Here is a 25,767-nt window from a genome sequence, read left to right as displayed (position 1 = left end):
ACTCGATGTTTAAATTTTTAATACCTTTTTCTACTTTTTATTCTCTCTATATGTAATAATTCCAAATGTGTAGATAAAGACACTGGAACTGCTTACGATACTGCGTAGATGGCTGAGAAGACCGTAGTGGCTTGAAGGTGGCTGAGTGGAAAAGCATGATGATGCATTTAGTACAACGGATCTTGAAAAACCACAATCTTTATTTTTCATGTATATCAAACCATCCTTTTGCAGACATGATGTTTCCCAATTATATTTGAATGCAGTTAAGTTCCATTTCGAAGTACGATGTCATCTTAAGCAAGTAAGTGGCAGCAACATGGATGAAATGTGTCTTGCCAACAGGAGAGCTTATATGAAAAAGGGGAGAGTATCATAGTACTTCAGAGAAAGAAGGGAGTGGGAAAAGTTCCTGTTCCGAGTTTTGGTTTGTAATTAATTTAATTGGACAAGAGGTATCTGCATTGCAACATTACGTAAAATAGAAAAACCCCTGGGAGAAAAGATGAACCCAGGGGGAGATCACCAAATTCAGAATGTTAATGTTGAGGTCGCCAATTATTTTTTTAAAACAGCTATCATATTTTGTTGTATCTTTCACACACACATGTATATAAGCATTTATAGTTACTCGCATGTATGCATAAATAAATAAATTGATGATATTCACATACTACAATACAAAGTCTAAGATCTGGACGTCCAATATCCGGAATGTCCTAAAACCTAGACCTCAAAGTCATCACCAACTTAATTTTTTTTGTATGCTTTTCGCATGTGCATGTGATTTCCCCGCTTTGCACATAATAAAACGTGGAGACTCCCAATTTGTAATTTCACTTCGGCACTAAATAAAATACCTCATTATTGAAGAAACAATCATTTTAGCATAAATTTGTATGATCAGTAATTTGGCTCCGTTGCTGCATATCTGCTTAGTATACATCTCAAACCAAAACATTCTACATAGATACATCGTTGATTTCCATCTACTAACGGCCAAATCTACTAACTACCACAACAACGGCAGCCACATTGAACCTCATTTGAATGCAAAATAAAAGGTAATTTCCGTATTGATTTGTATTTGTTAACACTCTATTTTCTATTACACAGCGCCAAATATTCCTTTAGTGGTGACTTTTGGAACTAATTTTTTTTTCCCGCAGAATCCTTCGTCTCCCGCCTTGTTTAATCTTTCTACAAAATGTGGCGTCATTCTCGCAAATAGATTGCTCTACAGAACACTGTGAGCACTGTCAGTTTAATTATGGCCACCCGGTATTAGCACAAAAAACGAAGCAATTTAAACAGCTTGAAAGGAATGTTTGTTAAAGTAGACAACTAAATAATAAGCTTTTTTCCTCTAAATTTTGATACTCTTTAATAACAAATACCTCATTATTTCATAAATTACGATTTCAGATTTTTAATTTCATTATATCTTCATGCCATCTTACTAGATTTAAACTGATAATCTAATATCCAGAAAAATCCCAAATCCAGGATCGCACAAGTCCCGACGAGTCCAGATCTCAGACTTTGTACTGTATATATGTTGTTATAAACGTTTCAAAAATATCCTTTTGGATATTTTAATATTAAAACATATTTTCAGTTTTTATTTTACTTGTTTAAGTACAGTCAATTGTAAATCTGATCTTCATTTGATATTGATGCTGTGTGTAAATAAACTTTTTGTATAATAAAAATCTCATAAATAGTGTAAATTTGTTCAAGTAGATTGTTTTTTTAATAGTGAAGAGTTCATTGAAAATGCTCCGAAAATAGGCCCAGAGGTTGAATTGCAGAAACCCAATTGCACTGAGGCTATCAGTCTTGATTTCAGTATGCATGCTTTTGAGCATCTTACCGTACGTATATTATGAATTTTCTTGTCTATTTGCTTTTCTTTATTTTAATAATAATTAAATGCATTTTTCATTTTTGTGCTATTGTATTTTATGTTATTTGAAATATCGTATATACCCGCGTATAAGTCGACCCCCCTCACTTCGGCATAAAAAATTCGTAGAAAATAAGAAACCCATGTATAAGTCGACCCCCCCCCCCACTTCCGAAATCGATCGAGAAACTTCGGAAAAAATTTTTTAAGTATTACATTTATTCAAAATCATCTGAGAAATAAAAGTAAATATACGATAAAAAATATCTTGGTAAATAAACAAAATCAAATCCTTCACCGTCCGATTCATAGTCAGATTTGCCAAACATTTCATAGAACTCTTCTGTCGTCATTGGCTCGTCATCGTACATATTTTCAGTCTCAAACTCTGTATTGTTACAATCACTACTAGAGCCTTCGTCGTTATTTTCACTTTCAAAAACAGCATCATCTTCCGTGCAGTCTAGTTCGTTGCTAATACAACATTTTAAAAATGATTTTATAATCATTTTGGAGGGTATTTCGTTCCAAGCATCTTTAACCCACTGAGCAATTAATGTAATATCGGGCTTTTTAATGTTGCCTCCCTTTGTAAATGTTGGTCGACTGGAACTAATCCACTCTGCCCAATATTTTCTAACATTTACTTTGAAGGGCTTATTGAGGCAGACATCTAGTAGTTGAATGACGGACGTCAATCCTCCCGGAATTACGGCCACAGTCGTCGGGAGGAAAACAACTGCATTATATAAAGAAATTTTTTAACTTCCGATTCTTTTAATTTTTTAAGGCCCCGCGTATAAGTCGACCCCCCCCCACTTTGAAGTCTTTTTTTTCCTCCAAGATATCTCGACTTATACGCGGGTATATATGGTATATATTTTTGAACATGCAAATTTTTCTCTCTTTCTCTGTGTATATAATAATAAATAAAATGCAAATAAAGAAGATCGTAAACCAATACCCAGTGATTCATTCTAAGCTGCAATAATTGTTGGTAATACATTGAAAAACTAGCTGGTACTCATCATGTATTGCTGTGCTGCTTAAAGGAAAGAAAGTATTTGTGTTTTAATAAAATGTGCTGTACTCCTTCATTGCTATTGTTGAAGCATTCCAGTTGATATTGGTCAATTTCATTAATAGATTCAGCTGGTTCGGGTGGTAAATTTAATTCTGGAAATTACACTTTTCCACCTGCAGAACACATAACTTGTTTTTCATTCTTTTTGAGGGCTCTGCAATACATTCATAATTTATCCATCTTTCTAATAACCACACTTGGATGAAGACTGTAATCATAATTACCATCGTAATGGAATGCATCAAGATTTAAATCAGCGTGCAGTGTTCGTCTGGATTAAGTACTTGAACATTTTCCAGTCTTGTTTCTTGTTGCTTGTCTGTTTCAGATAAACAGATTTGGGCAGTGGGTACTCGAATGTTTCCCAGTCTTGTTTCCTGTCGCTTGTTTGTTTCCTACAAACAGGTTTGAGCAATGTATTCTCTAGTCTTATTTCTCATTGTTCATTTGTTTCTGAAGCTTGTGATACCTTTTTACTGCCTTGTACGAAGTAAAAAGGAAATATTGTAATCGCGAAAAGTTTCAGGCAGCATATTTCAACGAAAATATCCATTTTGACCGCTATCGAATGCAATTTAACAATGTTTTCGTGTGATATCCGTACGTAAGGATAGAATAAAATACTCTTTTCCTTCAAAAAAATTATAAAACTGCTTTAAAATTAATTCTGAACAGAATTTTTCGTGGCGTCTGTACGAACGTACATACGTATCTCGCATAACTCAAAAACGAGTAGCCTCAGAATGTTGAAATTTTGTATATAGGACTGCTATAACATGTAGATATGCACCTCGTATTTTGGTTGCAATCGGCCGCACCAAACGTATATAAATATATTTATATATATATCCACTCTATTACCCGACTCTGTGATCTCAGTTTCTTTACTCTTATATGTTTGTAAATTGTACATTTTGTGCTTTAAAAATGATTGAATTATGTTGTTTTTATCTTCCGGTTAAGGATTTTATGCCTTTAGTAAATCTGTGTGCAATATTTTTACAATTATCAGCAATTTTAAAGTTGTTTAATTATCGCTAAGCCTGTTTTTAATGGCGGCCATTGATGTTTACATTTGAAACAGAAGACCAGTGGATTTGTTGCCAATCTAGAGAAACTTAGCTTCGCAACAACAAAGATAACGCATTCATTTATTATTGCCATTTAAATCATGCTTAATTTTTTCGAGGAAATAAGCGTTTGAGATTTACTTTGTAATTTTTAATATAGATATTTTGAGTTTTTATGCATTTTTGCCTTCTTGCGAAGTGAGAACTGAATTAATTAAATGAGAAATACTCAATCATCTGTGAAAAACTGTTTCTGTTTTGTTTGCTTAATTTCTTTTATCTGTAGTTCTAGCTTTATTATAGTGTTTGAATAGAACATGTGGCAACGATTAGATAATTCTTTAAATGATATACATTTTGTGCATTTTGAGTTATAATATGAAGGAAATATAATACTGTTAAGTAAACCTAGCGCCAGAGTGTCGCTATGGTAAACAAAGTGAATTTTAAAGAATGCATTTATTCTATTTGGTTTATGCGCTGTCGGCGAAGTAGGTTTAATTCAATCTAATAAGTTTAAATAAAATGCAAGAAAAATGTTTATAATTTAATATTCCGTACAAGGAAGTCATGTGGTGTACACATCAGATTTTTTTCTTTAGTGATTGAGGTGTAGATCATAGGGCTATGCAGTCAGTAGGGAAAATGACTGACTCCAACTCCTGGAATTTTAAAGACTCTGACTCCGAATCCCTCATATATATATATATGTAAACGTATACACATGGGTTACAGCTTATTTTTTTAATATAAAAAGTAATAGATGCTACAGGAAAAAAAAATGATGGCATAGCAAATTATTTATATTAATTAGCATTTATTATGAAATGGAAAAACTGGCATTAGTTATTGAAGGGCCATAGATCCGATTTGATGAACTTCAGAGCTGCGAAGAGTCTTTCCACGCTAACTTGAGTAGGAGGAAAAGCTGTTACTATTGGGGACTTTTCAGGATAGATTTTTTATAAGTTCTAAAAGAGGTGTTCTGGAAGCACAATCATATTTCTCTATTTTTTCATTTTTATATCTAAATGCTCCTGGTTCTTTATTTTCATTGGCTTTGCCTTAGCCTTTTCAATATTATCCAAACATATTTCTCAAAATCTAATTTATCTTTGGAAGAGGATGATAGAGACGCAATTGCAATGTCTGCAGTTTGACTGTCCCGATTTAAATTCTCCAATTGTTCTGAGAATAGATGGCTTTCTTTGCCTTTTTAATTTGTTCCTCATCCAAGAAAATTTGGTGTTTCGGATCTACATATATTGAACCCAGCAAGATCTTCATTGTATAGCAAACTAGTTTCTCTTTTCTTCATTGATGAAATGATTCCTTCGGCAATAAACCCTTCATTTCAGAAAGAACAAACATGACATTCTTCCATTCTGCCCCCTGTCAGTTCTTCAGATTGCAGCTTTTTGTGGCTACATACGGTGTAGAAAGAAGAGTTTACAATTCTACAAGATCATTCCACAGTCTTTCTGTTAGTGAAACATTAGAGTTATCTACATCTTCTAAAAAAGTTTGTAATTCTAACAACCTCTTTATCATCTGTACTTTCTTATCACATTGCTTGATCAATAATTGCTCCTTTTCCTGCTCGCTTCCTAAGAATGGCATCAGTTTTGGGAGTTCTTGCTGCTAGTGCTGTTTACCTAAATTTACCAGTGAGATTTGTAACTAAATGAATCAGTTTAACCACTAATGGCAACTATCACATCCATCCTCCTCCCTTATGTTTATTTATTAATACATCAATAAAATAGAAAATAACTATTTACGAATGCATATAGTCCATAAATAAAAATAATAACTCAGCTTGTCATTAATTTTTTTTCAATTCATTTTAATTTCATTTCAAATTCAAACTGTCCAACAAAAATTCGAGTCGGGAGTCAACCTGTTTTTAGCGACTCCAGCTCTGACTGCTTTTACCCTAAAATCTGCCTGACTCTGATTTTGACTCCACAGCCCTGATAGATCGAGCATTCGATTTTCGTTTTGGTGGCATAATTGTTTTCACAGGAAAAGTAATGCTTTATAATGACTGTTACAAATTCACTTTCAAAAACAAAGAAAATGCATGTGATACAGTAAAATGCATGTTAATGCATGAAAAATTAAATATTTGATTCTTTGCTGTGCTTCAGCCAGTAAATGAGTCTGTTTCATGCTGGCACATCTGCATGGCAGTCAACATGAAAAGTTTAAAGAAGACTTTAATAATAGTAATTTTAGTTTATGCACAAATAAAGTAATTAAAGGTACTTAACGTATTATTCTGTCGATTATCAAAACTGGCTACCATCAAACCATAAAAGTTGGCAGAGATCCTACCAAAGTTGCATCATTCGATCTTGTGGAATGCTGAAAGAACTGATGTCACTTTATTTAATAAACAGTCAATATTTGACCCACTTTGTAAAAAGGTGATTTCTACTATTTTGTTAGATCTTTCAATTTTATTGGAAATTTTATTGAAAGAAGCTGTCTACTCACAGGTAATTACTGTTTCTATTACTGTTTGTCAGCCATATTCTGTTAGTGGTTTGCCAGCCATAGTCAGCTGACCATACAGTGTTCATTCATAGATACTTTTCTGATGCTTAGATTCCATAACTTTGAAAATAATCCATTGCTTGCTGTTCTGTGGAATGCAGCCCCTAAACTTTAATAATTTATTTCTAAATGCAAGAAAAAGTTCAATCATGGCTCATAAAAATAAAAGATTGTGTATCAAGAATCAATTTGAGGTTACATCGGACGAAAGCACAGATGTTACGAGTGTGTTGCTATGCTGTGCTTTTCCACGATTGGCTCTAAATCATGCTATTTGGTGAGTTTCTTGGTCAGTGGGATAATATGTAAGTACTTAATTAAATTATTTACTTAATGAAATTGGTTTTGGACCTATATATATAAATACTGATATTTTCCTCAGAATTATTTAAACTACTATTTAATTTTTTTTTCACAGGGTGTTAGAGATCGTCATAATCTTTCATTATCACCAGAGGAAGGTCTTTATCATGCTATTAATGCTGCAGAAAATGTTGATGTGTATGGACATCTGGTGTATGAAGCAATGCAAAAGGTGGTTTTTTTAATATATATATTATATTATTTTATATATGATTATTATTTTTAATATATTATATTATTTTATATGTGATTATTTTTTTCTTTTCATTTCAAAATTCTACTTCTTTGTAAAAATGGTTATATGATGAGAATATTCTTAAATACTTCACCCTCATAAAATAGAATTTAAAAAATGTAATTCTGATCATTTATAAAGTAATAGAAAGTATTTTGACTAATTTAAAATATTATATGAGTATAAACTTTAGGAAAGTGGAACAGGTATTCTAGATAGAAAGTAGAGTACTTGTTTTCTTTTTCTTTTGTTATCAATTATTGTATTTGTAAAACCAAACTGATTCAAAATTCAAAGGATATTTAACTTCAGATTATCAAGAACATCCTGAGTGGTGGTATGTTGGTTAAGAGAGATTGACAGTATATACTGTTGAACTCAAATAGAAATCTTACATATTACATGGATGTTTATTACTGTGCTATCCTTGTAAAAAAGGAGTATTTGAAGTCTTTTGATACAAAAGTGTCTTTGAAAGGTTGATGGTAGGAAAGAAAAGCATGAGACAATCTCAGTTTTGATTGTTGATAAAAGTACGTTTTCTCTTTGAAAGTTGGCACATATTTCTGTAGAGAAACTTGTATGGCACATGTTGTCATAATAGTGAGAAAGATTTAAAAAAAAAAAAAGAAAAGTTTTAAAATTAGGATTGAATCAAAATGAAATTCTTTGAAGTGTCGAAGAGTGTCACACACTGTGCTAGCATAGGAATGTTCATATTTTTTTATTTTAAAATAACTCCATTTCATTCATATTTAAAATTAGGAATATATCATTTGTGCTGAAGTAATTCAAGTGTTGATAAATGTTTATGTTTATTGTGTATATCTTCATATATGTATGGAATTCATCTGTTCGTTAATGAGTATTAAAATTTCAGCTACTCATTGATATGAATTTCACTGTTTTGTGTTAATGTGTAATAATTAATATATATTTTAGAACAAAACATCGTGGATATTATTCAATATGGCAGCATATTATTGGAGAGTTCGAGGAAATGCAAGCAATGCAATTGAATGCATTAGAAGAGCTCTGCATTATTCACCTCGGTAAGACCATTACTGATCTAGGTTTCTGTTTTATTTTTAAAATTGTGGCAAATATTAAAAAATTATTTATATCAATTTACTATTATAAAATTACCACCCAGATGGAATTGTGATTAGGGGAGTTGACTGCGATACCAAAGGGCCCGGGTTCAAATCCCAGAGAAGGCATGGTTGTAACTGTCCGTCTCTTTATAGGAGGTAATGGTGGCTGCCTATTATGTGCCTCCACAATAAAATGGCCACCACTTCTTCCGGCCGTAGGAGTAGCCATTGTAGAAAAAAGCAAGTGCTCGCCTTTCGGAGGAAAAAAAAAAATCTGTTATAAAATTTTTTATCTCTTTTTTGTTACATTCTCTTTGTGTTGTATATAAAAATTAAAATATTTATTTAATACATATATTTTGAGCACATTAAGTATAGTTATTTACTGAGAAATGAAAAACAACTTTTTGTTTTATTTGAAAATTAACTAAATAATAAATAATATTAAACTGTTTGCAATATTTGTAACAAAAACTTTTATGCACAAATAAAAGTACTCGTGTAAACCGATAATTTTTTCATATTTAAAATATTGCCTTGTATAAAAAGTATTTTTGGCTTTATTTTCAGATACTGAACTATACAAATATATAATGAATTCTATTTTTTTTTTTTTTTTTTTTTTTTAAATTAGAATCCTGAAAGGTTCTCTGTCTTTTAACTTTTCAATCCTTCATATAAGAATGATAACTAGAAGAAAAAAGGAAAAGCTTTTATTTGAATATGAAAAAGTATAAGAATATGAACTTAAATATGAAAAGTTTCTAATTAAGGGAAATTTTTAAATCTGTGTTTAATGCAAACCAAATTTAAAAGCAGAGGGTTTAAAAATATATGTATTATGAAGATACAGAGGAAATTTAAAAATGAAGTCCCTTATTAAAATTTTGATATTATAAAGTATATGTATTATGAAGATACAGAGGAAATTTAAAAATGAAGTCCCTTATTAAAATTTTGATATTATAAAGTTCATTTTCTCAGCTTAATTTGGCAAAATATATTCCCCTAAGGGCTGAAATATTTTACATTTTTCCAGGTTTTTTTTTTTTTTTTTTTTTTTTTATAAACTCAAATCAAGAGGTGGTGGCAGCATATTATATCAAGGATTAGCATGTACAAGTACTGAACGTGGAATACTCAATTCTTTCCATAAAATTAAGAGTGTGATGTTAAAAGCAGGAAAGATGATCATTTCAAATTTATCAATGGATGAAAGTTGGCTAACATGATCAAATCAGAATTCAAAATCAACTAAAATTTCAGCAATCACATTCTTTTTTTAATGAATGTTTTTTTTTATGTCACTAAAACTGACCTTTTCAATGTTATGAGTTAAAATATGTAATGGGTTGTTTTAGGTTAGGATCAAAAGATCTAAAAGAAAAAAAAAGTGTGAAGATTAAAGTTTTTTATCTTTTTAAAAAAAATATTGAGGATCTCTCATATAGTGCCAAATATGTTTTAAAATCTAGATTAATAGTAAAAGAAATGATTATAGCAAGTATAATAAGCACATAGATAGTATAAATAGAGACAGCAGATATATGATGCAGTTTAAACTAAAATAAGAAAATAGTGAGCACACTGGAAAGCCTTAAAATGAGGGCTTTTCAGTGGCTGAGCTGTGAAGTTGCTGAACGCTGTTAGCTGGTCTGGGGTTTCAATACCGGTAAACGGGAGGGCTACATGCCCATTTTCGTGTCCCCCCGAATATAATGGGCATATGAGCCAGTTTCCCTTAAAAAGTCCTCCACAAAGGAATCTCTCCCCTTATGCAGTCGAGTGCTTTGCCATAATTAAATAAACTAACCTAAATTTGGTGACCTTGGTGATCCTGCATTAAGTTATTCGAATATGACAAAGCACATGGGGCTAGCTGCATAAGGGGAGTGATACCTTTGGGAAAGACTTTCTGAAGGAAACTGGTTTGTAATTCCATTATACACGGAGAAAATCTTCAAAAGCAAACTTCACCCATGGACCTTATAAGAAACGAAATAACCCACTGGGTGGAGCGTGCATCAACCACATGTCCACAAGAAGTAGGGACGATCTGGTTTACTTTAACACTGAAATCTATGGCATTTGTATCACATAATTGTTTTTAATTGTTAAATGTGATATATGTTTCATAAGTGATGAGATTATGAAAATCACAGTTTTTGCAAATAAAGATTTAATATATCTCATTAAAGCACTTTTTACTGCATTTTGCACATTTTTTTTTCACACCTAATTCTTGTATAAGCATATTTACTTTGGTAAGAAATTAAAACTCTAAAACACAAAATTTATGAACTTTGTGTTTTTGTGTACAAATAAAGTAAAATTAAATAAGATTGATAGTATATGATGCTTTGAAACAAATAAGGTAAAATTAAATTAGCTCTGATAATATTTTAAAATTCTATGTGCATTTTCGGGCAGTGGTTTTTAAAATTAATTATAACATTACAAGATGATCATTTTATTTGATTATATGATCTTTAATTATTAACATTACAAGATGATTATTAATTTAATAATTAATAAAATTTGGAGCATTAATTTTTCTGAGTGTAATGAAAAAAGAAATAAAAGATAAAATAAAATCTGGAAGCACCTTGATTTTATACTATGCCCAAAGGAGCGTTTTTTTTTAATGTTATTACCTTTATTTATAAAATATCACGTTCTTTGCATGTAAAATTCAGTGCAACAGCAATATCGCAAAATATTTTAAAATAGCATATCTGTTATCCTTGCTGGAGATAAAAATGTTATTTTCCGTACGGTGTTGCCATTCTTCGCTTTGAACTCGTTAAGTTTGTTAGTCAAACATTCGTTAAAGTTTTACAAAATATGAAGTGGATTTAAACAAATTCGAAATTAGACTGTGTATGTGCCAATTTTCAGGTGGAATATTGTGTTATTCAAAATTTGATGGCTCTAGATAATACATTTCTTTAAATATAATACAGGGCAATAATATTTGGTGGCAACAATTTGCAAAGTGAAACGAACATTTATAGTGAAACAACGTAAAATGTCATTTCGAAACTAATAGCCTTTCTGGGCTACCACCCCTTTGGGATAATAAAATAAATCACAGTAAATAGAGAAACCATATGCAGAACTAGGAATTTTAAAATATAATCATTATAAAATATGAGCAAAGTAATTATTGCAGTTAAATACAATTTTTAACATTAGAATAAATATATAAAAATGTTTAAAGTGTTAAAAGTGTGATGTCCGTGTCACTATGAAAAGTGTTACTGTGATGTATTATGAAATACAATTGAAATAAAACTCCTTTGCAGAATATTATGCTATAATATTCACCTATAATTAAAAAAAAAAAAAAAAAAAAAAAAAAAAGCAGCACTATTCAGCATTTTAAACAAAAACTTTCCAAAAAAATTTTTAATGCATTTTAATGTTTGTTACATATTTACATCAATAAAAAGCATAAAAATTCTAAGACAAAATTGTTTGTTTGATTTTTTCTATTAGTTCAGATTTAAAATATTATTTTTTAAAACAAGTAGTTACACATTTCCTGACAGCATGGAAAAAGCTAAAAAAATATCAAGTCCTGAAAGTATGCAACAGCTGTATAATTATTTGGAACATTGATTATGCATGATAAACATGCTAAATTTTTAAAAAATAATCTCAGTTTCTAAAATGAAAATGTGTAAGAATTCTTATTTGTGAAATGAGGTGCTATCATCATCTTTTTCATGACAATTATACATGCTGCAATAGCCAACTGCTGTTTAAGTTTCTGCAAGTCGTTCCTACTCCTCAGGATGGAGTAAAGGGGACAGCTGGAAATGCATTAGACGAGGGAGAAAATCTATTTCGGTTAATCTATTTCTTATAAGGTTCATGCCTTCACCTAGTTTGCATGAGCTCAAATCTAGGTCGAACCAGCAGTCTTAATCATTCACTTGCTGGTGGGTTGATCATAACATTGAGCTGTCAAAGATTCAGTAATGAGAGATATATGGTGAAGGGTGTGGGAGAAAGAGGGTGAAGATAATCTGTTATTTCATCATCATTTTTGTTTTTTTTATCAAATAACAATGTCTACAGGCTCAGTACCTTCCTGGCTTAATTTTGAAAAACGAAATTGACTGTACTGTGGCTAATGGAAAAGGCTTGAAGCTGTTTTTTGTAAGAACTTCACTAAACCGGCATGCTATAACACAATTAAAAAGGATTTTCTCCCTTTTCATTATGTGCTTTCACTGTGTAAATCATAGCACAGTACATCTGGCTAGTAATCAGGAAGTTGAGAGTTCAAATCTCCATGAGGACATAGCTGATTTATTTGCTGTTTACCCCTTAAAGTATTTAAAAGACAAAAGTAAAAATATAGTGGACAATATTAAAGTTAAAATATAGTGTAGTAAAAATATAGTGGACAATAATTTGGCTATTTGGTCTGCTCCTTCTAGTCACCCATGGAGTAGGGAAAAGTGTAAGAAATTTTTACCATCCCCACTGCATGCCTTCATAGTTTAAGTTGAAGCACATCCATTTAGCCATAGGAGATCTAGAATTTGAATCTCAGAGAGTACATAGTCTGCTTTTCATATATCTTCAATAAAGCTAATTTTTTTTGTATTTCTTTTTTTCACTAACCTCCCCCCACCCCCCAAAATATATTAATTTAGGTCTGTTATGAGAGTGAAGTTTCATTGAGGAAAATTGAGATATTAATACACAAAGTGTATATGAAACAGATACATGCCAGTGCAAAATATAAATTTAGGGTGAAATATAAATTTAGTTTTACCAAAGCTGTAAAATTGTATAAGTGTTTTGTGAAAATTATCTTTATTGATAGTGACTGGCTTAAGGGGATCTTCTTATCTGTGGCTGCAAAAATATTCAACACTCTTATCTATTTGGCTCTTCACTGCAGCAGTGTAAATGAAGCAAAGAGTCAAATGAATAAGAAAGAGCAAATGAAAAAGTGAGGTCAAAGATGACATTAACGCAACACTCGCTGTATATTTAGAAAATTAGGAATCAGAAGGAAAAGTCAAAGCTGAGACATTAGAATTTTGAAAGCTTTGGTAAAACTGAATTTGAATTTCTGTTGTATGATTCATAATTTCTGTTGTATGATTGATTGATTGAAGTAGATAGAATTCTGTGATCATGGAAGAGCTTCAAGGAAATCTAGCTCAAAGAATTTTATGGCTAATTTTAAAGAAGCTAAAGTCAGAACTATGGTTAAGGCATTAACTATAATTAGCTGCTGAAGGTTTATTTCTTTTTCTAATTCTATATTTATGTTTTTTAATGTGGAATTATAATGCCCTTTTAACATATAGGACAATATATGTTAAAGCCATTACTTGCCAAGAAATATTATAAATTTCTTAATAATTAAAATCTGGTATGGGATCTTAAAAAAATAAATGGTAAATTTTATTGAGAGAGAAAATAACTTAAGAATTGAACTTGTGAAAACATTTGAGCATTTTTATAATTAACAGAAGTAAATAAAAGGATGACAACAGGACATGTGTGGTTATTTTTAATAGAAAAATGTGTTTTATGGTGGCAAGAAGAGATTTTGATGTCTTTGGGAGGAAAGCCTGCATGGACTATGGATTTCAAGCAATTAAGTTGATCTGCAAGACTGTGAAGAACAAGCCTTAAGAATGTATAAACGGGGGGGGGGCATTTTTTACTTCCTTGTATGAAGTAAAGGAAGTATTGTAATCACGAAAAATTCCGGGTATCATATTTCAACAAAATTATCTATTTTGACCGCTATCGAATGCAATTTGATGATGTTTTTGCATGCCATTTGTATGTAAGGACAGAATAAAGGACTTCCCCCCCAGACACATTGTAAAATTGATTTAAAATGGATTCAGAAGATATTTCTTTTGTGATATCTGTACATACATATATCTCACATAACTCAAAAATAAGTAGTCTCAGAATGCTGAAATTTTGTATATAGGATTGCTATAATGTGTAGTTGTGCATCTCCCTTTTTGGGTTGCAATCGGCCACACCAAACATACATATATATATTATAATTACAAAAAAATTTTTTAAAAACGAAGTATGAACATTTCCTAGTATTTTTGTACATTAAGCTGCTGAAAAGTTATAAGTAAGAAATTTAGAACTAATTTTTCCACAGAGACCAAAAATTGAAATTCATAATTAATAAATTTCAAATATTCCTATAAATGCAAAAAAGAATTAAAAAAATGTTAAAAACCAAAACTTTTAAAACAAGCAATACCCCAATTCAAAAGAATTAAAGAAATTTAAAGAAAAACGAACATAGTAGAAGAGGAATTCAGTCAACTTCATTGCCACTGCAGGAGGAACATTAAAATCGATTGAAATCTCTTTTCCACAAAAATCCTTCCTTTTCTGTATCCAGAATTAGCCGATGAATCATTTCAGTGTATTTTAATTATAATAGTTCACCCAAACCCTGGCCTCTTCCCAAAAGCCAGGGTTAAAAGTAAACTCTAGAAAACATAAGTGAAATAATAAAATACTTCAGTGAAAAATTCAAATCAAAATTTTACCTTTAAACAAATAGTGTATAAGCATATAATCCAAAGAATTTAAAACGTAAGTGAAATGATCAAATTTTAGTGAAAACAATTAAAACTCACAAGAAGCAATTAAAAACTTCGAGCACTTTCATCAGAACACAATCGAAACATCAGAACACAATTGAAGATCGTTACATCAGTGACATGGTTTGCCATTTTTGCTTCGAGAAAGTAATCACTCAAAAGGCTGAAAATTGGAACAAAAGATGGAATTTTGAAACCAAAAGAAAAACTTTTAAATACTTCTATAAAAATGTTAATATGACAAGAAGATTACTTATTAAAATTAAATTTAAGTAAATTCTGACTCTTTAAAACAAAAATGGTAATAACAAATATTATTGTGTAAAACTTTAATGAAATTTTAAAATAAATTATTTTTTAAAAATAGTAGACTCAAAAAGTTTTTAATAACTGTTTTGTAGATATGAGTAGAAAAATCCATAAAGATGAATTATATATTTTTTAATTTTGTTACAACTATTTTTAGAACTACTGCATTTTTTGCTTTAATTGAATTATGTCATTCCTATCTTCTGGTTAAGGTGTCTTCTTTTAGTTAATCTGCATGCAGTAGTTATAGAATTATCAACAATTTAAAAGTTGTTTAAGTGCAGTTAAGCCTAATTTTTGTGTACCATATTAGCCAATTTGTTTACATTTGAAACTTAGCAGAATAGTGAATTAAGTCGGTTTCTGCATGTTCAATGGTTTTTTTGGCCGACTCAGACCAAAAGTAAACTTTCAGTTTTGGGCAACAAAAAATCTGCCTTGTTGCCTTCTGACCAAATTGTTGTTTTTGCATAAAACTCTAATTTTGATTGTTTTAACTGTATTTGGTGTTTCATTTTTTCTATATTTTTCAATATTTTTATATTCAGTGAGAACTGAATTAATTGAATGAAGAATTAAATTTAAATGAAATGCAGCAAAAAATGCATAATTTAATATTCCATACAATGAAGTCATGGTGTCTGCATTAGATTTTTTGTTTAAGTTTTTTTGATTTGCCATGTGAGTAGAGATGGTTTATGATAAGTAATGGTGATGAAATCTTATTTATGTATCTTATTTATTTGAATTTTAAATGGGAATTAAATTGCTAGATCAGTCAAGTTCACAGCAGATAAAATATTTGTTTAATTCTGTTTATTATCATCAAAAAGTGTGAAAATATCAACATACGTTTTGCGTATTTTGATGATAATAAAGATGATTTGATTTGATGATTGTCATTGATTAAATATGAACTTGATTATCTGTCCATTCAGTTATCAATGTGGTGATCAGTGAATCAGAGAAAACAAGAATATTTATATCTATAGCATCTTTGAAGAATATAAATATTTAAAGGCCCTTAGATTTCATCATTCTAAGATGTTCCTTTATCAAAAATAGGACAGAAACATGAAATAAATCTCACCAATGATGAAGTTCTTTGACCAGTGATTGGAAGGATGTCCTCGCCTGTGGCTTGTTGCTAATGCTGGGACTTGAGTTCAGGAGGAGGGAAAAAATAACTAAGTGATCCTGCCTATATTAGTAGATGAAATATGCATTAATAAAGGGAAGATGATCTGGTAGTGGTTGAATGAATAAAGTACTGGATAACTGTTAATTTTATATGGAGTTTGAATTGGTTATGTAGTGTTATATGAGCATATGTACGGCAGTTATAACGATTTTTCTCATCAGTCTTCTTATGCAGATTTTGTCTGCGAGACTTCGCATTCCAAATTTTTTTAAACTTCAATTTTTTGCATTTGTTCTCATGACTTTTCCTTTGTGACATGTAGAATAGAACTAATTTTCCTTTGCAAGTTCTTCCATTAAGGGATTCTTCTCAAGGTAGAGAGCTATAATATGCTTTGCCACGATTTTTACCATATTTAATGAAGAGATTATAGTTATTTCGTGAGAGAGGATACCCATAGCATCACTCAGTAAGTTAAGTTTGAATTATACCAAAGTTGAAATTTACCAGAATTAGTTAGTAGCTCTAGATCATTTGTTTAGAAGAAGCCATTTCTGCTTAGAGGAGATTCTAAGCGGAAAGGGTCAGATCCCCAGTTAAAATGAAATCCTTGAAATGGGGGGGGGGAGATCCTTTCAGCCTTGTTACATATTGTTGAGGCACATTATACTTGAAATAGAAATAATGGGGCTATGATAGATACACCCTGCCATAACATAGTAAGGCAAAATTAAAATATACAAATTTCATGATTAATTAGAAATTTACAGAACTGGGTAATGGTTACAGATAATTTAATGTACATACTCATAAGAGCATCTGTTTCTTTTAGGAGGTTTCTTGTTGAATCTCCTATCAAAAGAGCTATTTACATATAGAATTAAGTTATTAAATACTTATTTTATTAAAATAAATCTAAACAATGTGTTTGTCCTATAAATTCTTTGATTGAAAACGTTTTTGAATTCTTTCTTAGTGTGAGGATTTAAAATTTTATTACATTCATCCTGATTATATATGTTATTTAGCTTTCTTTATTTTTAACTTTTGAACCCTTAGAGTAAATTTTTAAAATGTTATCATAATATTTGCATAAGTGATAATTCATAAGCAAAAAAATTTTTTTTCCCCCAGAGAATATAAATATGTTGCATTGCTGAGCCTTGGTAATATCTTGCATCATACTCATCTTTCGGAGGAGGCTGCTATTGTTGTTCATGCTGCTGTTGATATAGCTCCTGATATTGCCGTATCCCATTTTACCCTTGGGAATATATATGCAGTAAGTGTAATGTATTGTTTTTTCTGGAAGGTAACTGTTATTTTGTAAGTTTTTAATGAAGTTTGAAATTTTTTTAAATTTACATTTTCAATTTACTTTGAAACATTTAAATTTTTGATATTATAATTCCTACTTGAATGAGAATTAAATTTATTAGTACAAATTCCTGGTGAAATGTGAAATTTCCTAGTTCTCATAACATGAATTAGGTGTATAATTATTTAATTACACAAGCATTTCTTTAAAGAATGTGTTTTTAAAAGAGTTTTGTTTACATCCGAGAAAGTTTAGTTATAATATATTTTTGCACCAAAAGGATTGAAGGAAAGATAAAAGGAGAAATAACAGAATGGTAGAGATTCTGATAGAAATTTAGCTTGTAACTCAAAAGTTAATTAAAATTTGAATATAATTATAAAATTTATTTTATTTTATTAATATATTTTACTATATATTGGAGTAACCTATATTTGATAATGTTACTAATTCTATGAAATCAGTCATAAATTGAAATTTTTTCTTGTTAAATGTAAAACACGCATTCTTATATGTGACAAAATATAAAGAGAAATGAATATTTTCATATGTTCAAAATGAAAAGTTCTGAAAAATCAGAATTCCAGGAATTTTGCTATAACTTTATGATTTATTATTTTTCTGTAAATTTATTAAGTACTGAACAATAAAATATTTGGAATCAGAGCTGGTTTTCTACTGGTAGAAAATGGCATTTTTTGCTGGTTTTTGTAGAAACAGGTTGTAATCAACTGAAACTAGCAGAAATTGGAAATAACAGGCAGGAATTAAAACACTTAAAAGTTTGTTAATGATTTCTTAGCTAATTACTTATTTATTATATAATTTTAATAAACATTATATCTATTTCAAGAAATGGCATGTCAGTAGACTCAATTTGTAATCTTTATGTACAGAAAGAAATTAAAAAAAAAAAAAAAAAAAAACTTATACCCCACCTTACTTTCTTAATGTGTTAAAAGAAAAGATCATTAAGTGAATCAAATGTAAAATGGGGTGATTAATTTTTTATAGTGTTATGTGAAATATGTTTTAAATAAGAAAAAATACAAATGCAATGAGGACTTTTGTGATTCAAGAGCATGTTTTTTGTCTCTTGAAGTGCATGTATATGATAGTGTCCTTTTCCAAAGTAAACCAGTGTCATCTACATTGAACACATCTTGTGATGAAATATTTCCATTGGTAATAATTAAAAAAAAAATTGTGGAAATTTTTTCACAGCTTTGTCAGTATTAGCTGCCTTGCCAGTAATCCCCAAACTGTGATGTTGCTCGTTTTTTTTTTTAATTGATCAAACAATCCTCAATTAGGCACACAAGAGTTGATTGTATTACCCATTTCTTTTCATATAAAATTAAAAATGCTTTTTCCTTTTGCCATAATTATGGCTTGACCTAAGAGAATCTTATGTTGTGTTTCGTGATCGATTCAAATGCTGAGCTGTTTTTCCATCTGTTCAAAAGCTGAGTTTCTTTATTTCATCACTTCTTTTTTAACATACTTGATAATGTTATAGCAAAATATTTAATTTTTTTTTTCTGTATTGCAAAATTTTTTAGATAGTTGAAGGGGATAACTTTAAGGAACTTGCGATGTCAACTTCTCATTGCCCATCTGTAAATCGATGTTTCACTTATAGTTTTACTTTCAATGAAGCAGCTTTTCTGTTTTTAGAAGAATCCATCTCAGTTAGTGTAATGAATATTGCGAAACTATGAAGACATAAAAAAAGTCTATAAATCACCAAAATAACTAATTATGTACGAAAAAGACGCATGTTAAAGTGTAAGAAAAGCAATATCACATAATATAATGAGTGGAGAGGGAGAGACTGTGATGGAAATTATCATGCATCCACACCATGTCATTATCAGCATAGATCATGGCTTTATCAAAGGCTGAAAAGAGAAGGGATAGTTAATACAGCTTTTCCTCCTGAAACAGGAAATGAGGAGTGATTATGTAATCATGTGACATTGACTGCAAAGATGCAGTTCATAGTAATGAAATCAGCATTTAAAATTTGAAGAACCAGCCTATGCATGAAAAATGTCTATAATTTGGAAGAGACGATGCTACTTCTGTATGCATTTCACATTAAATGTTTTAAAAAATTCTGATTTAATATACATTTCTAATATACATTCGGGTTTAATATATTTATTATTTACAATTTATTTATTTATTCTGATATAGATACTACTCTTTAATGCTACTCTTTTAACATAAAGTTTCATTTTCCTGAAAGTTGCAGTTTTTCCCCTTTCTTAGTTTAATTATAGTTTTTTTTTTCATCTACAAACTAACTAAGAGAATTCCGTTACTACAGTAGAATTCTAGAAATCAGCAAAGCTTGGGACCAGAGGTTGTGCGGATTTTAGGATTTTGCGGATTTCAGGACAAAAAAGATAAAGCATAATATTCGGACTAAAAGTACAAAATGAATAAGGCGTATTAGATACATTTAATTAAATTATTATATACATTATCACAATAATTTATTATATGCATTAAATTATTATTACGTATATTGATTATATTATTCATTGTATCATATGTATACAGCATATGATACAAGGTTTGCCGATTTCGCCTCATGCAAAGATTTCCGGTTTTGGATTCCGGTGTTAGAATCACTGTTGCTGTAAAATTTCAACAGCTTTTCTTAATTTTTCTGTATATTATACACAATCGTGTCGCAATTCCATACCATTCTGCTATAAATCGAGGAGTAGCATCTGCTTCCATCTTTTGCAGAATTTACACTTTTTGCGTTACAATCAATACGTGTTTACGTTTTTCAACGTTGCAAGGAGTAAAATCACGAGTGCATTTCTTATCTGTCATTGTATTAAAAAGGGCTGAAATTAAAAATATTCTTAATTTATCCACAAAATATCCGGATAAAAAAAAGGCAGCACTAAACAGTCTCATGAAATGAAATAACAAAGCTCAGAAAATACAACAGGAATCGTGAACTTGAACAAAGAGTTGAGTGAATCATCTGCTTTCTTACCTCGATGCAGATTAGAGGAAAAGAAACTTATCTTATTTAATTTATCTTATTTTTAAAAATTTTTTTTATATTAATAATTTGGTATTCCTGTTTTGACTCCTTATTATTCGGTAATTATGACGTCATTTTTTGGTAAGTACTTTTTTCTTCGATATTTCGTACTCAATGTTGCGGTTTCCGGAACCTATAAACTGAATGTTTATATTCTGAGAGGCAACGCGGATTTCAGGAGTTGGCGGATTTCGGATCGGTGGATTTTCGAGTCAAATACCGAATTTTTCACCTTTTTAAAGTTGAGTGAAAAAGCAACTTTAGATTGGCATAGTTTTGAACATGTATGGCAATTCTTTTTTCATTCTGCTAAAAAAGAGAAACTTATGTGTGATTGCCCTTAAAATTGAAAACTTTATTCAAAATTTAAAATCTAATGTGAGATTGTTTTTGGCCTAATTATAAATTTTACACTACCATATTTCTCTTCTGATGTGATATGATAACATATATTTTGAAAATAATTTTCTTACATGTACTCACATCTATATACATGTTACGGTGAAACACCGAAATCTGAAGAATGTCGACTTTCACCGGTGAATGTCAACATTCACATAGTCTCTTGGTACACATCCGAAATATTTTCCAAATACTCTTATTTCTGACTTACACCGGTCAATGTCGACATTCACCATGTACTAATGGTGAATGTTGAACATATAACAATATTATATTTTTCCTCCTCCGTAATTCAGCCGCAAATAAATGCACTTGAGACTTGAAATAAGAACTTAAGAACATGAGAACCTAAAATGCACAATACATTCAAAATGAGAAAGGAAAATAATAGAAGTTAAAAACTTACTTAATTATACAGTACGTTCTAAATGAGAAAATAAAATAATAGTCATAAAAAACTTACTAAATTATGTGATTCAAATCTTATTTATTGCAACAACTTAAACTATTATGGCACTTGATGACCTCTCTTTTCGACTTTCACTAGAGCATATCTGTGATTGTCGACATACACCGGTGAGGGTCCGAATATACAAGAATGTAGTGAAATATTCGGTCTTTCACCGACGTATTTGGTGAATGTTGATATTCTCTGGTGAAAGTCGACATTCTCCAATTTCGGTCTTTCACGGAAACATACATACAATAAGTGAAATTAAATACAGTATGCTAGATTGTTGTCTTAAGTTTGAGAAAACAACTTTACTCATTTTATTGATAAAGAATTATTTCATTTTTCAGAAGGGGTTAGGGAAGGTCTCCTTTATGGAAAATTACATTGATGTTTTATGTGACAATAAATTATATAAAATACTGAGCTAGCTTTTTTTTTTTTTTTTTTTAATTTTGCTTTTTGGATTTTAATTTTTGAATTTCTAATACAATTTTTTTTTCTGGATGATGTCTCTTTTTTTTCTGTGCACGCACTAAATATAATCAGTCAGTATCATTTTATTAGAATATTATTTTTTTCTTCAAATTATCAATGTATTCTTGTTTATGTGTACAGTTAATGCATTCAGGGATATTGACTGTGTTAAAATATTCATATTTGATTTATTATTGGCATCATCTTTTTCATATTCGACCCCAAAATGAATGTTTTTTGGACTTGATTCATGTAGTGTTTCAAAAGCACTCTGCATTATTTTTCTTTTGTTAGCATAGGACTGGATTTGAACAGATTCTTTTGCTGCAATCTAAGCAAGAAGTTTTTCATGTCATCATCATAAATACTACATAGAAAATATTTGCTGCTAATTGTACCATTCTTCACATTAATAGAATCATGTTTTTGAAACACATATCCAATTTTTTTTGGGGGGGGCTCAAAACAAATCATTCTGTGGGAAAATATGAAATGCAATATCCTTTCTTTTCTTATCACCATAAGTGTTAAGGCTTTTGCTACAGTGCAAGATGATATAATATGTAAACGATACTTAATATCATAGTATTTAAAAGGAAAATTATCTAAAACTATCGGTACAAAAGTTTCTAAATTTTTATATTACTAAAAAACAAATATATATTATTAAAATTAATTTGGGTTGTCCACATCATTTAGAGTACCATTTCATAGCAGAATGGAATTAGAATTTTAAACATTCACTGATGCAGTATGGTGATGTCCGACTACTTCCTTTTAACTCCCCCCAAAGGGATTGCATAGGCAAGGGAGTCACTCCAAGAAATGAACTAGCCCTTTTCTTTAACTCTGCCTTTCCCTTACAATGCCTTTCATTTACTCATTGCTTATATAACACTTACAGCCAATTAATGTGCAATTCAATTCTGCTAATGATGTTTTTTTATTGTTATTCTCATTGAATCAAATTCTTTCTGATACAAAAATATAAAATTTTGAAGGAACTTTTCTTGTACATGCCCTCAGTTGGCGACTTGGCGAGAAACTCCACGGCGCCATATTACTATCTAAATTTTTTGTCTACATTTCGAACATTATGACTAAAATGTTTGCAAAAACCGCATTTTTAACACACAATTCACGCCAAAATTCCGAAACAAAAACAAAAAATTTAGGTAGCAAAAACGTAAAGTTTCTAACCAAAAATATTTGACAAGAATCCATGTACACAGTAATCTGTTTTAACTTAAAAAACATTGGCAGAGTTGCCAACTCTCCCGATTTAGGAGACTCCCGATTTTTGATCGCTCTCCCGCCAACCCGATTTACAATATATTTCTCCCGACTTTTTCTTATTCTTAAAATTTCTCACGATTTTTATTGAACTTGGCGTAATACTTCATTATATGAACAAAAAAAAAAAAAAAAAAAAAAAAAAAAAAAGTGATTTTGGACGTCTGAAAGCAATTGAATTTTCTCTAGATTATATCTAAAACAAAACCTTGCGAATCAGATGAGAATTTCTGCTTTGTAAGTGAGAACATACGTATCCAGAAACGTCATTCTCCAATGAGCATCGAGCTCCACTGCATGTCATCTGGCATATATTAGCCAATGAGCACAAAACAAGCTTAAGGCTGTTATTTGGATGTTCTTTAGTTATTTCGTTCATCTTGTTCTGAGTTGTGTGAGTACACGTGCCTTCGGGAAATAGTTTTAAAAATTATCATCTTTTGCTATGTCTGCGAGAAAGGTGAAATACTCCTGTACATTTCAAAAATAGTACACAGTTGATTTTCCTTCCATTATTGCCTCAAGGAAATGTAATAAATTTGCGATGTGTACCGTCTGTCGTTGCGATTTTTCGATTTCGCACGGTGGAAGGGCGGATGTTCTCAATCATGTGTGTACACAAAAACACAAGGACAACGTGAGTTGTTTTGGGGGGGGGAAGGGAAAAAAAATTCTTCTGAAACAAAGGACTAAAAAGTTATTAATACAGAATGTCTGTTCTCTGCCTTTTTACTGGAGCACAACTTGACACTGAATGCATAGGATCACGCTGCAGCTTTATTTAGAAAAATATTTCCCAATAGTGAAATCACTAAGAAATACTCAATTGCAAGGACCAAAACAAATGCAATTGTTAAAGAAATGGGTTTGAAAAATAAATCTTCAGTTATTGATTGCATTAAAACACCTCCGTTCTGCCTCTCTACGGATGGAAGCAATAATACCGATTCAAAACTATCAAATTGTTGTTTCTTTTTTTAATCCAGAGTCTTCAGAAATTGAGAGCAGTTTACTTTCTGTCCCCACTTTAGAAGGACATTCGACAGGCTTTAATATAGCACAGCTAATTATTAAAACTTTAAAAGAAAATGCAGTCCCTCTAGATAATTGCTTAGCACTTGGTGCCGATACCGCACCAGTAATGGTAGGCTTGAAGACTGGTGTTGCAGGCATCTTAAGAAAGTAAAATTCAGATTTGCAGATTATGAGGTGCACCTGTCACCTCTTAAATTTAGCAACTGAAAAAGGGGCAGCTTCTTTACCAATAAATGTGGATGAACACATTGTTGATATTTATTATTATCTTGAAAGGAGTTCTAAAAGGAAGGAAAAATTGAAACAGTTCCAACAGCTGCATAATACAGAAATGAGAAAAATTTTGAAATATGTGTGTACACGCTGGCTGTCTTTAAAGAAATGCTTATCTAGAATCCTCAATCAATGGAACCTTTTTGCATTTTTTAAAGAAGAATTAAATGCTTCGAGAGTTAAGATAAAAGGCTCTACTGAAAGTTATAAAATACCTAAAGTAAATGGAGGTCTAGTTACTACTTACATTGTTAAAATAGGTTTGAGAAAAATAAAGTATTTTCTGCACTATTCAGCAATTCAACTGGCAGTTCTCAAAATAATACTGCAAAATATAAGCGTAAAGCTGATACAGATTTCTCACAAAATAAAAAAATTGCTTAAAAGATGAAACATTTTCCGATCACTGTAAGTTTAGCTAAGCACGAATCTGCCACTGTTCGTAACATTCTGAATACTAAAGCAAAATCTGCCACTGTTCATAAGATTTGTACAAAAACTAATTAAAGTGTCTTTTTTTTTTTTTTTTTTTTGGGTTTTGTTTTCTTAAACGATGCAAGTAATAAAAATGCTTTTTATGTGTAAGGCATTTTGTGTTGCTTGCATTTAAGAATTAATAACTATTTAAAGTTAATTCATTATTAAAAACTATATTTTTATCATTTTGTGAAAAATCTCCTGATTTTTGAGTGTCAGAGGTTGGCAAGTATGCATTAGAAAATTGCACAATCTATGCAGCATATGAATCTAGGAATTACTTTGCTAAAATAAACTTACATAACAACAATAAATTTCAAACAATACCATGTGCACAGTATTCTGTTTGTGAATTGCACAATCTAGGCATTGTGCATAAATCAACAAAATAAACTAACATTACTACAATTACAAACAATTCAAAAAACAACAATAACGACAGAAATTCATAGCAAAAAACAATGAACATGACATTCTACAAAATAAGAACAACAATAAAATGAAATGCACTTACCATTGTGAATGTTTCTTCAACTAGCAGAAATATCAATTTCAACCATCAGCAAAACTCGTCAATTTCTGCCACTTTATCCTTT

At 30.5% G+C, this 25,767-nt stretch overlaps 1 protein-coding gene across 1 annotated transcript in view; it reads left to right on the top strand.

Annotated features, from left to right (window-relative positions):
* The window catches only part of LOC118183044 (tetratricopeptide repeat protein 17), a 63,770-nt gene that overhangs the window by 25,028 nt on the left and 12,975 nt on the right, over nt 1–25,767 (top strand). The window contains exons 3-6 of the mRNA XM_035352453.2: nt 1,760–1,874; nt 7,038–7,154; nt 8,160–8,269; nt 17,510–17,657. Of these exons, the coding sequence (XP_035208344.1) occupies nt 1,760–1,874; nt 7,038–7,154; nt 8,160–8,269; nt 17,510–17,657 (490 nt within the window). The remainder of the gene's footprint in view (nt 1–1,759; nt 1,875–7,037; nt 7,155–8,159; nt 8,270–17,509; nt 17,658–25,767) is intronic.

This window comes from Stegodyphus dumicola, chromosome 8 (assembly GCF_044657685.1).
Source record: "Stegodyphus dumicola isolate Sdum_Otavi_A_Nest chromosome 8, ASM4465768v1".
NCBI lineage: Eukaryota > Metazoa > Arthropoda > Arachnida > Araneae > Eresidae > Stegodyphus > Stegodyphus dumicola.
Note: the sequence above shows the minus strand (reverse complement) of the source record. Positions and strands in the feature narration are given on the sequence as shown.